The sequence below is a fragment of the Podarcis liolepis genome, assembly GCF_965112155.1.
Source record: "Podarcis liolepis genome assembly, chromosome: 13".
Classification (NCBI taxonomy): domain Eukaryota; kingdom Metazoa; phylum Chordata; class Lepidosauria; order Squamata; family Lacertidae; genus Podarcis; species Podarcis liolepis.
The window spans coordinates 17,885,260-17,897,874 of NC_139573.1; the positions used below are offsets into that span (position 1 = coordinate 17,885,260).

The 12,615-nt window shown below is 46.3% G+C and overlaps 1 protein-coding gene across 5 annotated transcripts; it reads left to right on the forward strand.

The window, feature by feature from the left end:
* Positions 1–222: 222 nt before the first annotated feature.
* On the forward strand, positions 223–11,076 carry LOC310690402 (uncharacterized protein). Of its 5 annotated transcripts, none has more exons than XM_083469235.1 (8): positions 223–341; positions 2,962–3,139; positions 4,121–4,307; positions 5,662–5,743; positions 6,005–6,083; positions 7,495–7,572; positions 8,878–9,003; positions 10,880–11,076. In XM_083469235.1, the coding sequence occupies exons 2-8, from the start codon at positions 2,969–2,971 to the stop codon at positions 11,015–11,017; spliced, it is 861 nt and encodes a 286-aa protein (XP_083325361.1). In that variant the 5' UTR covers positions 223–341; positions 2,962–2,968; the 3' UTR covers positions 11,018–11,076. The 5 variants fall into 5 exon arrangements, with proteins under 5 accessions (XP_083325361.1, XP_083325364.1, XP_083325365.1 ...); XM_083469238.1 differs by having other exon boundaries at positions 7,498–7,572; XM_083469236.1 differs by having other exon boundaries at positions 266–399.
* Positions 11,077–12,615: the final 1,539 nt, after the last annotated feature.

Consider the following 12,615-nt stretch of genomic DNA (forward strand, 5'->3'; position numbering starts at 1 on the left):
CAAGTGACCACTAGCCGTATCTAAATATATATGTATGTGTGTGTGTTCACTTATCTGATAATAACAGAAGGATGCATTTCCTTCTGGAAGACCCTCTTTCCCCTACTCACAAGCCTGCTGTTGTATATGTGCTCCATCTCAGCCTCTGCTGGTCTGCCCTGTTCTGCCTCTGAAACATTCAACCCTCTTACATTACAAGGAATTCCATCGCCTAGCAACTGGGCTCTGGAAGCATTCCCATGGCAACTGCATCCCTGGCAGTTGGCTACCAATTGAAGGAGCATCTTGGTTGCATCCTACCCCCACAGGACAGGGCTTGAAAGGGAAGGAAGGGGCTGATGGTTTGTATCTTAACAGAGCTCAAGGGCCTTTTCTGCATAGAAAATGGGAGGTGTGAAGGTGAAGTCCCCTGAATAGGAAGGGCATTTGCCACTAAGCCACATTGTGTTTCAACTTGCTCAATTTCCAGGCCGCCACCTTCGTATTCAGTGAGAGAGTCCTGTCCATTAAGTGGGGGCTGCAGAGGCATTGCTAGAGGGTGCCTCAAAAAATAAATAAATCTCCTTTTCCTTTTTTAAAAAAACTTTGTTTACAAGGCAGCTGGGAATGCTGTAAAGTATAGCGTTGGTAAGACCCCAGGCACTTACCCTCTTTTTAATTTGTTCAAAGGCAGTACTTTGTAGTAGCATCTGAGAATTTGTGTCATTGGGCTGTAGCTACCTGGCTGAGCATACGAGGTCGTGGGTTCAATCCGTCGCAAATCCAGGTAGGACTTGCAGAAGTTACGCCCTGCCTGAAACCCTGCAAGCCATGCTGCCAGTCAGTGTAAACAGTACTGAACTAAGTAGACCTGACTCACAAGAGCAGCTTCCTAAGCCACCTAGCAAACACCCTTCTTCGTACATCAGACTCCCATTTAATGTTGGGCACAGTGGAATCAGCTGACAAAATCCAGCATGTTAGAATTACTTTATCTGTGTAGTAGTAGATAGGTAGCCGTGTTGGTCTGCCATAGTCAAAATAAAAAAATTCCTTCCAGTAGCACCTTAAAGACCAACTAAGTTAGTTCTTGGTATGAGCTTTCGTGGTATCTGAAGAAGTGTGCATGCACACGAAAGCTCATACCAAGAACTAACTTAGTTGGTCTTTAAGGTGCTACTGGAAGGAATTTTTTTATTTTATCTGTGTAGGGATGTGGAATGGAAGGGAGCGTTGTCTACCTTTCCCAGTTAAAGCAGTGCACTCACTGGTGCCCTGCCCTTTATCCCGCTTACCATACAGGATGTCATTAGTTGCAGGCTACATGGTTTCCAGAAGTGCACCAGGAGCTACATCAAGTTTGTGATTGCCCCTGAGAGTGCCTCCTCCCATCAGTCAGTCCCTCTTACCCTGTTTCTGCATTTAGTCGTGGACACATGCACACACAAAGCAAGTAGAAAATTGGCAGTATGCTGCTCATATCACATTTGCAAGCAAGGGGGGGGGGGAGTAAAGAGGTATGTGGACTTACATCTTACCGTAATTCACAGCACTAGTCATAAACAAGAGAGAATCTTGTGGGTACTGCCTGCTTTAAGAACAAAAATTGCCCTCAGGGAAGGCAGAAGTCTGTAACTTCGTTCTTTCTGTAACTCTGCTTTCTCCCAATACAATAGTCTGCACCTGCTGGTTAAAGGAAGGGCAAATCTTGTGTTTTCCCAAAGAGCTCTGTGTTGCCTGCAAAAATTCAGCCATGGGTATTTTTTGAGTCGTGAAGCTGAGAAGGTTTGGGCCTGGTCATAGGTGACCACCCTTATGCCACCTTGTGTTTCGTGATGGGATACAAATGTAAGAAAATAATATTAAGAAAGAAAAGCAACAACAAATTGCTTCAGAGACAGGTCCAGAAGCCTTTGAAAGCCACACTTCTTGCAAATATGAACTTATGCTAACTTACTTTTTTACGGGAACACTAGAAATAAACACTAGAAATATGATCTTTCTCCCCAATATATTTAAAGTTTTTTTATCCCATCCTTTGATAATTAAAAAGGAATCTAAGACAGTGTACATTCTAAAATGTCAGTCTAAAATACATGATAGCTAAACGACAAATTGTGTCCTCAACCAGCCGTAGATGGGAACAGCTTAGACTGGCTGGATCTCTCACGGTTGTGGCTGGCATCCATCCATCTCAAAAGACAATGGAGTGCACTTGCAGGGGTGAATTTCTTAAAGCCATGAAGTGCCTGAAGAAACAAGCTAATCTTTACCTGGTGTTTAAAATTTAAAATTTTCAGCAAGCAGAAAAGCAGGAATTTACATCATTGAAATGTCTCTAGTCAGAAAGTCCCCACTGCTGGTAAGATGAAAGTCCTCAGCCTTGGGCCTCCTTAAATGACCTCAGTCGCTGGAGAGATTCATGTGAGAATAAATGGCAAGCAATGTGCTCATCTTTTTTTTTTATTTAGTTCATTGCATTTATATCTCACTTTCTTCTCCAAGTAACTCAAGGTAGTGTACATGGTTTCCCCTGACCCCATTTAATCCCCACAACAACCTTATAAGGCAAGTTAGGCTGAGAGGCAGTGATTGGCCCCAAGTTACCCAGTGACCTTCATGGCTGAGTGGAGATTTGAACCCAGGTCCTAGTCCAACCCTCTAACCACTAACACTGTGCTGATCTTCCCATAGTATTAGCATTAACAATGCATGTTGTAGATACATGTCTCAAGTTCAAAATAATGTGTTCCGGCAATTCAGTGAAGGATAAAAGATACTCTAGCTCAGAATCATCTTCTTCAGGCCCAGTAGAGAGAAAGAGAAATGGCTCCGGTTTGTGCTCTGGATAGAAGAGTCAAGCCTCAGGGCCCAAAAACTGCTTCTGAAATGGATTCTTTCAGCCGCTGTTTGCTCCTACTTCTTTTTAACGCCAATTACACATTCCTTTCTCTGCCCAGCGTCCATCCTTCTCTTTCTTAGATCCAAAATGGAAGAGAGCTATCGCACCCCCAGGAACAGCCCTCCTCAGGACGATAAGGCTGCTCCAACTGGCTTTGCACCCAGAATATCGGAAGCCATGGCTGAGTACTTGGTGAACACTGTGGCCGGCACTGCCAAAATGGTCCAGGCTTCTGTAGAAGCGCAAAAGTCTGCTCAGGTACTTGAGCCCAGGCTCTAGCAATGACCAGTGTTAGACTGAATGAGAGAAATAATTCTCTTGCTCAAAACTCCCAAGATCATTTCTCAGTCTTTGCACACAGAGAGTACACTGGGAGTTAGGTTGAAGCAGGCTTCCTCAAACTCGTCCCTCCAGGTGTTTTGAGACTACACTACAATTCCCATCATCCCTGACTACTGGTCCTGCTAGCTAGAGATCATGGGAGTTGTAGGCCAAAAACATCTGGAGGGCCACATTTGAGGAAGCCTGGCTGAAGGATAGTTTCTAGCCCAAGTCACCCAACCTTGGGCTGAGGGGTGATTTGAACCCTGATCTCCCCCCCTCCATTCTAACACTGGCTCCATCCTATGCCCTGAACACTTAAACTTCAGGGTTCATTGGGGGAAGTAATGCACTTTAAATGTATGGTGTGTGTACACAGCCACTGTGACAGGTGTGTAACAACCAACTTTTTTGTTGCTTGTGTCAAGGGGGGGTGCTTTTACACTGTGTCACCCATTTTGTGGAAGGAGATCAGGCAAGCTCCCAACAATAGGGTGCTTTCACAGACAGTTAAAGACGTTTCCTTTTTCTTGGGCATTTCCTGACTGTTTTTTTGTTGTTGTTCAGGCTGCTGGAGTTGTTGCAATTATACAAGTATGTTGATGTTTCTGTGGTTATTTGTGGCTTTTAATAGTTTTTGCATATTATGGACTTCTTTGAGATTTATAAGCTTATAAATGAAAAGATATGTAAGATTTGTAAATAAATCAGTATGTAAGATTTAAAAATAAATGAATAAAATTGTTGTCATTTATAAAAGACCCATGGCACAGTTAAGAGTGATAAAAATGAACTCTTTTTATAGCAGTTTTATGTAGGAATCTTTTGTATCTGGGGCCTGGCATGGCTTCTAGAGACAATTGTGTGGGGCTCAAAGCCTGCATAGCTGTGACTTGTCCCCCTCTGCCTTCTCTCCAGCTCGCTTGTTTCCATGCAGAACAGTCCCTGGCCCAGGCCCGGCTCAGCTACATGGCAGCACGGGGGTTGGCCGAGCGACTGTTGGGGTTCCTGAACCCCCCTGACTACCAAGGGCTCTTCCAGCTCCTGACAGAGCCCCCGTTACCCTATTCTGAATTCTGCACCATCATCCGACGTACAGAAAATGGTCAGTATCAATATCCCTGTCGCTGGGAGTTTGTTTTCTGCCTGGACACCCGTCGTCTCTGTCGCTGTCCATCTGGATCCTGCCTAAACCAGGGGTCTGCAACCTTTAAGACAAAAAGAGCCACTTGGACCCATTTCCGAAGAAAAAAAAACCTGGGAGCCACAAAACCATTGCGACATTTAAAACAAATATATCTCCGGAGCAGCGATCTCACAGCGGGTGGGAAGGTAACGTCGGGACGGTGCGTGACTAACGCACGCACCGCCCCCATGCGACGTCACAGCCAGTACAGCGCCCGCCACAGTGGGGAGTGTCGGGGCGCACAATGCGCCTCCTCCCCTTGCTAGTATCTGCCCCGGAGCTGCGGCAAAGGTGTAAAAGAGCCACATGCGGTTCCGGAGCCGCAGGTTGCAGACCCCTGGCCTAAACCCTCAGTAGCCCCGCCCATTCTTATGGGGGCCACACCCACTGACCCCCCCCCCCATATCTTCACCTACTTCAGGTTCTGCGTGAAGCTAAGAATTCAGTGGGTGTGGCCTCCATAAGAATGGGTGGGGCTACTGAGAGAGAGTAGGCAGGGTTCAGATGACGTGTGGCACGGTGAATGGAGCAACAGAGCCTTTTCGTGGGTGGCCCCTCAACTGTGACATAAACAGTGGTACCTCGGTTTAAGAACAGTCCTGTTTATGAACGATTCGGTTTACGAACTATTGAAAACTGGAAGTAGTGTCCCGGTTTGAGAACTTTACCTCGGTCTAAGAATGGAATCTGAACGGTGGAAGGGCACTGGCAGCAGGAGGCCTCATTAGGGAAAGCGCACCTCAGTTTAAGAACGGATTTCTGGAAGGGATGAAGTTCGTAAACTGAGGTACCACTGTACTCCCCCTGAGGAGGCCCGCCTGGAGCTCTTGTTGCTAGAATTATTATTGCTCACCGTATTTCTGCACTTCGCCATGTTATTCCAAGGCAGGTTACAAGAGCTTTAGAAATACAATATTAAAATGTTAAAATTAATTACAGTCAAGCGAATATGGTGGGTCCTACCATTTAGGGCCTAGCAGAAGTCTTATTTCTGTTTTCCCAGGTTTCTTTTTAAAGAGCTGCTAATGTTACCATTTTTAATTTAGCACAGTTCAATCTTACTCTCTCCTTCAATGGGCTACTGCTGTTTTAGTTTGCTGTAATAACTTGTGGGCAATAATAATAATAATAATTAATCGCTATCTTTATTAATTTTTTTACTTTTGCTTCTTACTGCCTTGCCAGCAGCTCTGCACATGTAAATTTGTGTTGAAGGTGCAGGATATATAAATCATTAAAGAAAGCCACCCCACTGCTTCCTCCTGCCTTGCAGTACTCCTGCACCCTGTTCTGAAGTGCAAGCCAGGATTCCCAGCCAGACGAGAACCCAGCCCAGGCTCTGAATTCACCTGTCCGTGAGTGACCTTGTGGGAGGCCCTTGTGGGGCAAACCCATCGTTTTAACGTTGGGGAGAGCGTGGTGCTGATAACACCAAGGTTGCAGGTTCATTCCCCGTATGGGATGGCTGCATATTCCCGCATTGCAGGGGGTTGGATTAGATGATGATCCTCAGGGTTTTTTCCAACTCTACAATTCCACACTTTATATATATATATATATATATATATATATATATATATATATATATGCTTTTATGTCCATGCTCCTCTTTCCAGACCAGACCTTAGTGATGATGGCCTTCAAGGAGGGGGTCATGACTTCCGGTGCTTCATATCCTCTTGTGCCTGTGAAAGAGTGAGTGATATGCGTCCCCTGTGGTCTTCAACCTAAAGGTTTTGTGGGGGGTCCCCACCCCCCAATATCTGATGAGCAGGGGCTGGTTGTGATCTGCCCTCTGATGAGAGGAAGGCATTTGGCACATGCTCTGATATGCATTACAGCTTCAAAGCCAAGCAGGGTCTAGGCTTGCAGCCATGGGCGTAGCTGAGGGGCGGCAGGGAGGAGCATCTGCCCCCCCCCCACCAATAAAAATCAATAAAAATACATAGCAAACTGAGGTTCTGCCCCACACCTAACAGGAGGTCTGCCCCCCCTAACGAAAACCCTAGCTATGCAGCTATGCCCATGCTTGCAGCCATGTCTGAATATTTGTTAAATGTAGTGCTGGGAGGTGGTTATATATTATGACCACAGCAGATGGGGAGGCGCAATTTAACCATTTGCTCCTCAACTGTGTTCTCGACAGAAATTAGCGATAAAAAAAGAGGATGGTTGATGTCTCTGTGAGGGGAGAGGGCAGTCCAGCTGCCACAGCAGCAAGCTCTGGGTTCTCTTTTTCCCCTGTCTGCCTTCCTAAAAACCCTCCCCACAGAGAAGTTGTTGGTACTCTCAAATTTAAACAGAGATTTCCAGATCCAGAGACCACCAGAAAAGTGCCAGGGGCCAGGTGGCAGCAGAGCGTATGTGTCTCTCACCTGTGTTATGTAATAACTCTGTATAAACAGGCATTTGGCTGAGCAAACAATCTATGGCCTTTTTAATGCGTTTGCGGGATAGGGTGACTTGGCTTTCCCCCCTTTTGTTGTGATATGTATTTTGTGTTTCCTTTTGTATTTTATGCTGTAAACTGCCCTGTGATCTTTGGATGGAGGGTGGTATATAGATTTAATTATCACTGTTAATAATAAAGGGCAACAGCAGCTGTGGGCTCTGAGCCCGGCACAGCTGGCCTCAGGCCTGACAGCTGAGTGAGGTGGGTGGGGCTTAATCTGAAGTAGGAGGGGCTAAGGGGAATCAGGAAGTAACAGGAAGCAAAAAAATTAATATATTTAGGAGACCACTGTAAGCAGATGAAAACATTAGCAGGGTTTTAATAACACTTGTAATGTAACAAACACTATGGACAACATGCATGAAGAGGTATAAAATATGGATTGTGAAATAATACAAAGTTGAAAATGTTGACAGTAGGACCCAGGGAGGGGATGGTGGGAAGTCTGGAGATTCCGAGAAATCTCTAAATATGAATACGTACTTGATACTGTTGTATCTTTACACTTGTAAAACCAAATATTATTTTTTTAATGGAAATAGCAGGAAGCACTATGGAGATCCTATGAAATAGTGAGGAGGGGCCCAATAAGAGGGGGGGAGAGAGGGGTTGCTTCTGGGTCCCCCCCTTCCATCCTTCCCTTTTCTCCCACAGCAGGATGTGGACTGCACAGAGGAAGAGGAGGGTCTGTCTCTGCAGATTCGAGGGCGAAACCCCTCACGCCATAAGCAAGTACGTGCCCTCAAACCGCTGTTTCGTATCATTATAGAAATCGGGGTTGGCTTTTGCAGCCCGGCACCCCACCAAGCGACTTTGGATCCCTTGAGGTCCGCTATTGGTCAGAGAAATAAATGGAGACATTAATCACATACAAGGAAGCAAGGCTGGATGCTGAGCCTGATCCTTATGGATCAGTTGCAACAGGATCTCCCCCTCCCACAACAGAGAGAAGAAGAAGGGCCCCAAACAAAGTGGGAGCTACTTTTGAAACTTGTGTCCAGCCACCTTGGCAAGAAAGACACAAAACGTCGTAGGAGGGGCTGCCCAGTGAAAGTGGGGCATATGTAATGTGCATGATTTCTAATTTATCAGTCCTGACACTTTGTGAATTGCTTGTCTCCATTCTGTCATTCATATTCCCGACACATTTAACCATCCCTTTAGATTTGTAACTACCCTGTCTCCTTTCTCCTCTGGGACACATTATTCTTGCCCCTGCTCAAACCTCCCCACTTTGATACTCAAAAGACCTCCATTTGACAGGTCTCAGCTTCTATTGACAAGCCACCCAAACTGCAGATTTATGCCATGCTGCAGCCCATTGAGGAGTTTGCAAGTTTCCTGGCTACAGAGGTGGCTGCCAGCAGGGGCCGATATGGACCAAGCATGGCTCGTCTGCCCCCCTTTCATTTCTAAACTAGAAGGTGCTGGAGTTCTGGCCTGGGAACCTATTTTCCCTAAGGAATATGGCATTTGGGAAGCTGCCTGTGGTCGCTAACTTGTGAGCGAGAGATTCTGCATGTGCTCAGTGGCGCTGCCCTTCTGTGGCTCCCGCTAAAGAACCAGAGGGGTCTTGTGTGGTACTTTAAAGCCTGAGTTTTGTGGCATAAGCTTTTGTGAACTAGCAGCCACTATGCCAAATGCAGGAAATGTATCCTCAGTAGGCAGATAGAAATATACTGTGACAATGTGACAGGCCCTACCTCTTCCGTTTAATAGCTTTTGGGTCCCACCCCTAAATACGGGGCGGGGGTGTCTCCCCTCTGTACTTGTGTGTGCCTAATCTGCCAGCTGAGGACAGCTCCTCTTGTGCTAGTCTGTGAAAACTGATGTGGTAATGAATCCGTCTGCCTTCAAAGTGCCACAAGGCCATCTGTTGTTTTTGCTGCAAACCCTAACACAGGTCATCTCTCAAATTTGTTACTGCTAGTAGTACTATGCCTGTTGGAAGCATGAGCTTCGACTCCCAAGACTGAAAAATGGCTTTGAAGATGCCCAGACATTTCCCCGGTCCTATTTGCTTTCTTCCCTTACCAGGTGGAGACTGTGCTTCTGGAAGATCAGATGGGGTATGTGACCCAGCGCCGGCCCCGAAGGTCCCCCTCGGCCGGCGTGGAGGGGCTTTCTCCCCTAGTATCTGAGCAGGACCTCAACACCCTTCAGGTACTGACTCTCTGGGCATAAGGCACCAGGGAAAATTGGAGAGGACAGGTCGTAGAGGCAAGAGGAGCAGGATTTGTTTGTTGATGTTTATTTATTACATTTATGTACAATCTCCCCCCCCCCAAGCAGCTCAAGGTGGTGTACTTGGTTCTTAGAATCATAGAATCATAGAGTTGGAAGAGACCACAAGGGCCATCGAGTCCAACCCCCTGCCCAGCAGGAAAGACCATCAGAGCACTCCTGACATATGGTTGTCAAGCCTCTGCTTAAAGACCTCCAAAGAAGGAGACTCCACCACACTCCTTGGCAGCAAATTCCACTGTCGGACAGCTCTTACTGTCAGGAAGTTCTTCCTAATGTTTAGGTGGAATCTTCTTTCTTGTAGTTTGGATCCATTGCTCCGTGTCCGCTTCTCTGCAGCAGCAGAAAACAACCTTTCTCCCTCCTCTATGTGACATCCTTTTATATATTTGAACATGGCTATCATATCACCCCTTAACCTCCTCTTCTCCAGGCTAAACATGCCCAGCTCCCTTAGCCGCTCCTCATAAGGCATCGTTTCCAGGCCTTTGATGTTTCCAGGCCTCTTCCCTCCCATTTCCCCCCCCTCACAGCTACCCTGTGAGGTAGGCTAGACTGAGAGGCCGTGACTGGCCCAAGATCACCCAATGAGCTTCATTGGCTGAGTCAGGATTTGAACCTTGCTCTCCCAACACTTTAAAGTCTAACAGTTATACTACAAGGACTTACAAATCTACTGGTACTGCTTTTCCTGGCGTAGGAACGCACTGATGGGAACATTGTCATCGGCTAATCTCTGCTTTTCTAAGCAGACAAAGAGAGACTGGACAGGAGACCAAGAGGGAGGGAGGGAGGGAGGACAGCCTGCCAGGCCCCATCCACGACTTGTGAGTCACAACTCCAGACAAGAAGTAGGGTGCCCCTAGGGTTACATTGATTATACCACAAAGCAAACAGACTTTTAACTGGAGTCCTTACAGCTGCGAATAATTGCTTGACAGTTTGGGAGGCAACACATAGTGACACCAGTGGATCTTTTCTGCAAGCTGCGGAATGTTGCATTTGTCGATGCAAATCTAGGGTTTTCCCATTTTATCCCCAGAACAACCCTGCGAAGGAGGCTATGCCAACATCAACTGTTACTGGCCTCCAGGTCATCCTGCAAGAATCATGCTTTGTTGTGGATGTGAATCCAGCTCTCCCTGGTCCAACACACTGGTTGCCATATTTCATAGTTATGCAAAAGCAAGAATTTCAGCAGATGTGGGTCTTTGCATTCCTGCAAGCCACAATCTCTTCTTCTATGGAGCCTCCCTCTCTTTTTCCTGTCCTCAACCCAACCTGTGCAGAATGCACCCAAGTATCAGCTGTGACTCCTGCCCATATCCGGGCTGAGGGAGGAGGGAGAAAGAAGAGGATTTCCCTCATGTTTGGGACTATAGAACACTCAATTTTTTCTTATTTTCAGAAATTCTGAAACGTTTAGCATCACCACACTCCAGTCACGGGTTTTATACTAGCATGGCTGGGGGTGGACTGCCAACTTTGGGGGAAGTTGTGTTGCGAGGGATAACTTTAATTTTGGATGTGTTTCAATGAATATATGAAACGTGTAAAAGAGCAAAGTCTGTTTCCATCTGGGAAGGTGGCAACCCTAACCCCACACTTCCAGCAGGACCTACCTTTGGACCAAGTCCAGAGCTGGGGAACTTTTGACCATAAATCATCACATTCCTTGGTATAATCACAGCCACATTCTGTGCCAAGTAGGAAACAGACTTTTTCAGTGTCAGGGTGGTGGAGGTGCTTGGAAACTGTGTTTTGCTTCTTATTTTCTTCCTTCCCTGCACTACAGCCCCTGATCTGCTGCCCGTCCCGCCAGGGTGGGCCAGGCAAGTTCCTGAGCAAAGTGTCTCGGCGCAAGGATCCGCCTCAGCCAGAGAATTCGGACAGCGACACCGACCAGCCAGAGGCTTTGTCTGAGGACACCTGATCAACCTGGCTCCAGACCCACTGTATTCACAAGAGAGAATAATAAACACTCCGCTTGAACCCCTCTCCCATTTCCCCCCAGGATCTGGAGGGGAAAAGGACAATGCATCTCTCGCCCATTCCATCGGAGAGAGCCAAAATGGCACCCTCCTGATTTTGGTCAGCTATGGTTCCCACCATCCCTGGCCATTTGCCATGCTGGCTGGGGCTGTTGGGAGTTATAATCTGAAGGGCACCAGGTTGGCTATCCTTGCAATAATCACAGCAAGCAGAATTGGGATGGGGAGGAAAGCTGCAAAGCATGCTGGGTTAATTGCCATAAGATGCATTCTAGGTAAACATCAGGTTCTGTCCATGAAGGGATTGAAGAACCACTCAAAGCAGCTGGCACTGCCACCTCTTCCAAAATATATTTAAATAAAATGCAAATGAACAAACAAGTGAAAACCCTGACCATTGCATATACATGAGTGAATTCATATACTGTACAGTATGCATATCTGTTCACAGATTAGCAAGAAAGAGGTGGTGTGGTGTAATGGACTGAGTGCTGGACTTGGCCAAGGAGTCCCGAGTTCAAATCCTAGCTGGACCCATGCTTGTGATTTTGATTTATACACACACACACACAGTGGTACCTCTGTTTTTGAACATCTCTGTTGACGAGCATTTCAGTTTTTGAACACCATAAACTTGGGTTTTCGAACACGCCTCGGAAGTTAAACATGCCACACGGCTTCCGCTGAGTGCAAGATCCTGAGGCCCAGCTGTCTACTGATTTTTTGGTTTTCGAACGTTTCAGAACTCGAATGGTCTTCCAGAATGGATTACATTCGAAAACCAAGGTACCACTGTATACGTAGGGCCATCAATGGGCAATTTACTGTTAAATTTATACATAGCCCTGGTGAAAGGTCAGCACACTGATATAAATACTAGGTGCCTACCCACAATCTGTAACAGTACCAAAGCGTACCAGTAGCCACTATTAAATCTATAAAAGCAAAAACTATAGAATTTGAAAATCAGCCATATTTTATCTGAAGATTCTTTACCCCTTCATGTGGCATCTTCAGTCGCCCAGCAGCTTGTAAATAAAACTTATCAACCAAAGAAGAAATGATTAGAAAGCCCACCGATTCAAATCATGTTTTCGAAATTTATTTCACACTCCCGTTAAGAAATACCACTCATTAAAAAACACGTTTGTTTGTTGTCAAAACAGAAAAAAATATGATCTCTCGAGGTAAAAGTTCTGCTTTCAATTGCAAGATATATTATTAAAGGCGGCCACTTCCTTGCTAAAGACTTTTGCACAGCAATTCTTACTATCAAGACTATACAAAAGATACAAAAGCACTGGATCTGGCGAGCCTTTTAGCGTGGGGAAATAACAGTTCCCTTTCCCTGCTTTCTACTGGCCAATAAGAAAACAAGAGGGTGCGAAGGAGCCGCCCCAGGGGAAGCCGGAAGCGCTCCAAAGCCAACCTCCATGTCGGCGGCTGTTCGCGAGACTCTCTACTAAATGGAGCTTTTCTGAAGCCTCGGTCCTCCGAACGCTCTAGGAGCGGAGTAACCATAAATCACAGGAGGAAGACG

Coding starts and splice junctions, on each gene's coding strand:
- LOC310690402 (XM_083469235.1), top strand. CDS start 2,969: ATGGAAGAGAGCTATCGCACCCCCAGGAACAGCCCTCCTCAGGACGAT. Junction 5,744..6,004: donor GGCTCTGAATTCACCTGTCC/GTGAGTGACCTT, acceptor TCCTCTTTCCAG/ACCAGACCTTAGTGATGATG. Junction 6,084..7,494: donor CCTCTTGTGCCTGTGAAAGA/GTGAGTGATATG, acceptor TTTCTCCCACAG/CAGGATGTGGACTGCACAGA.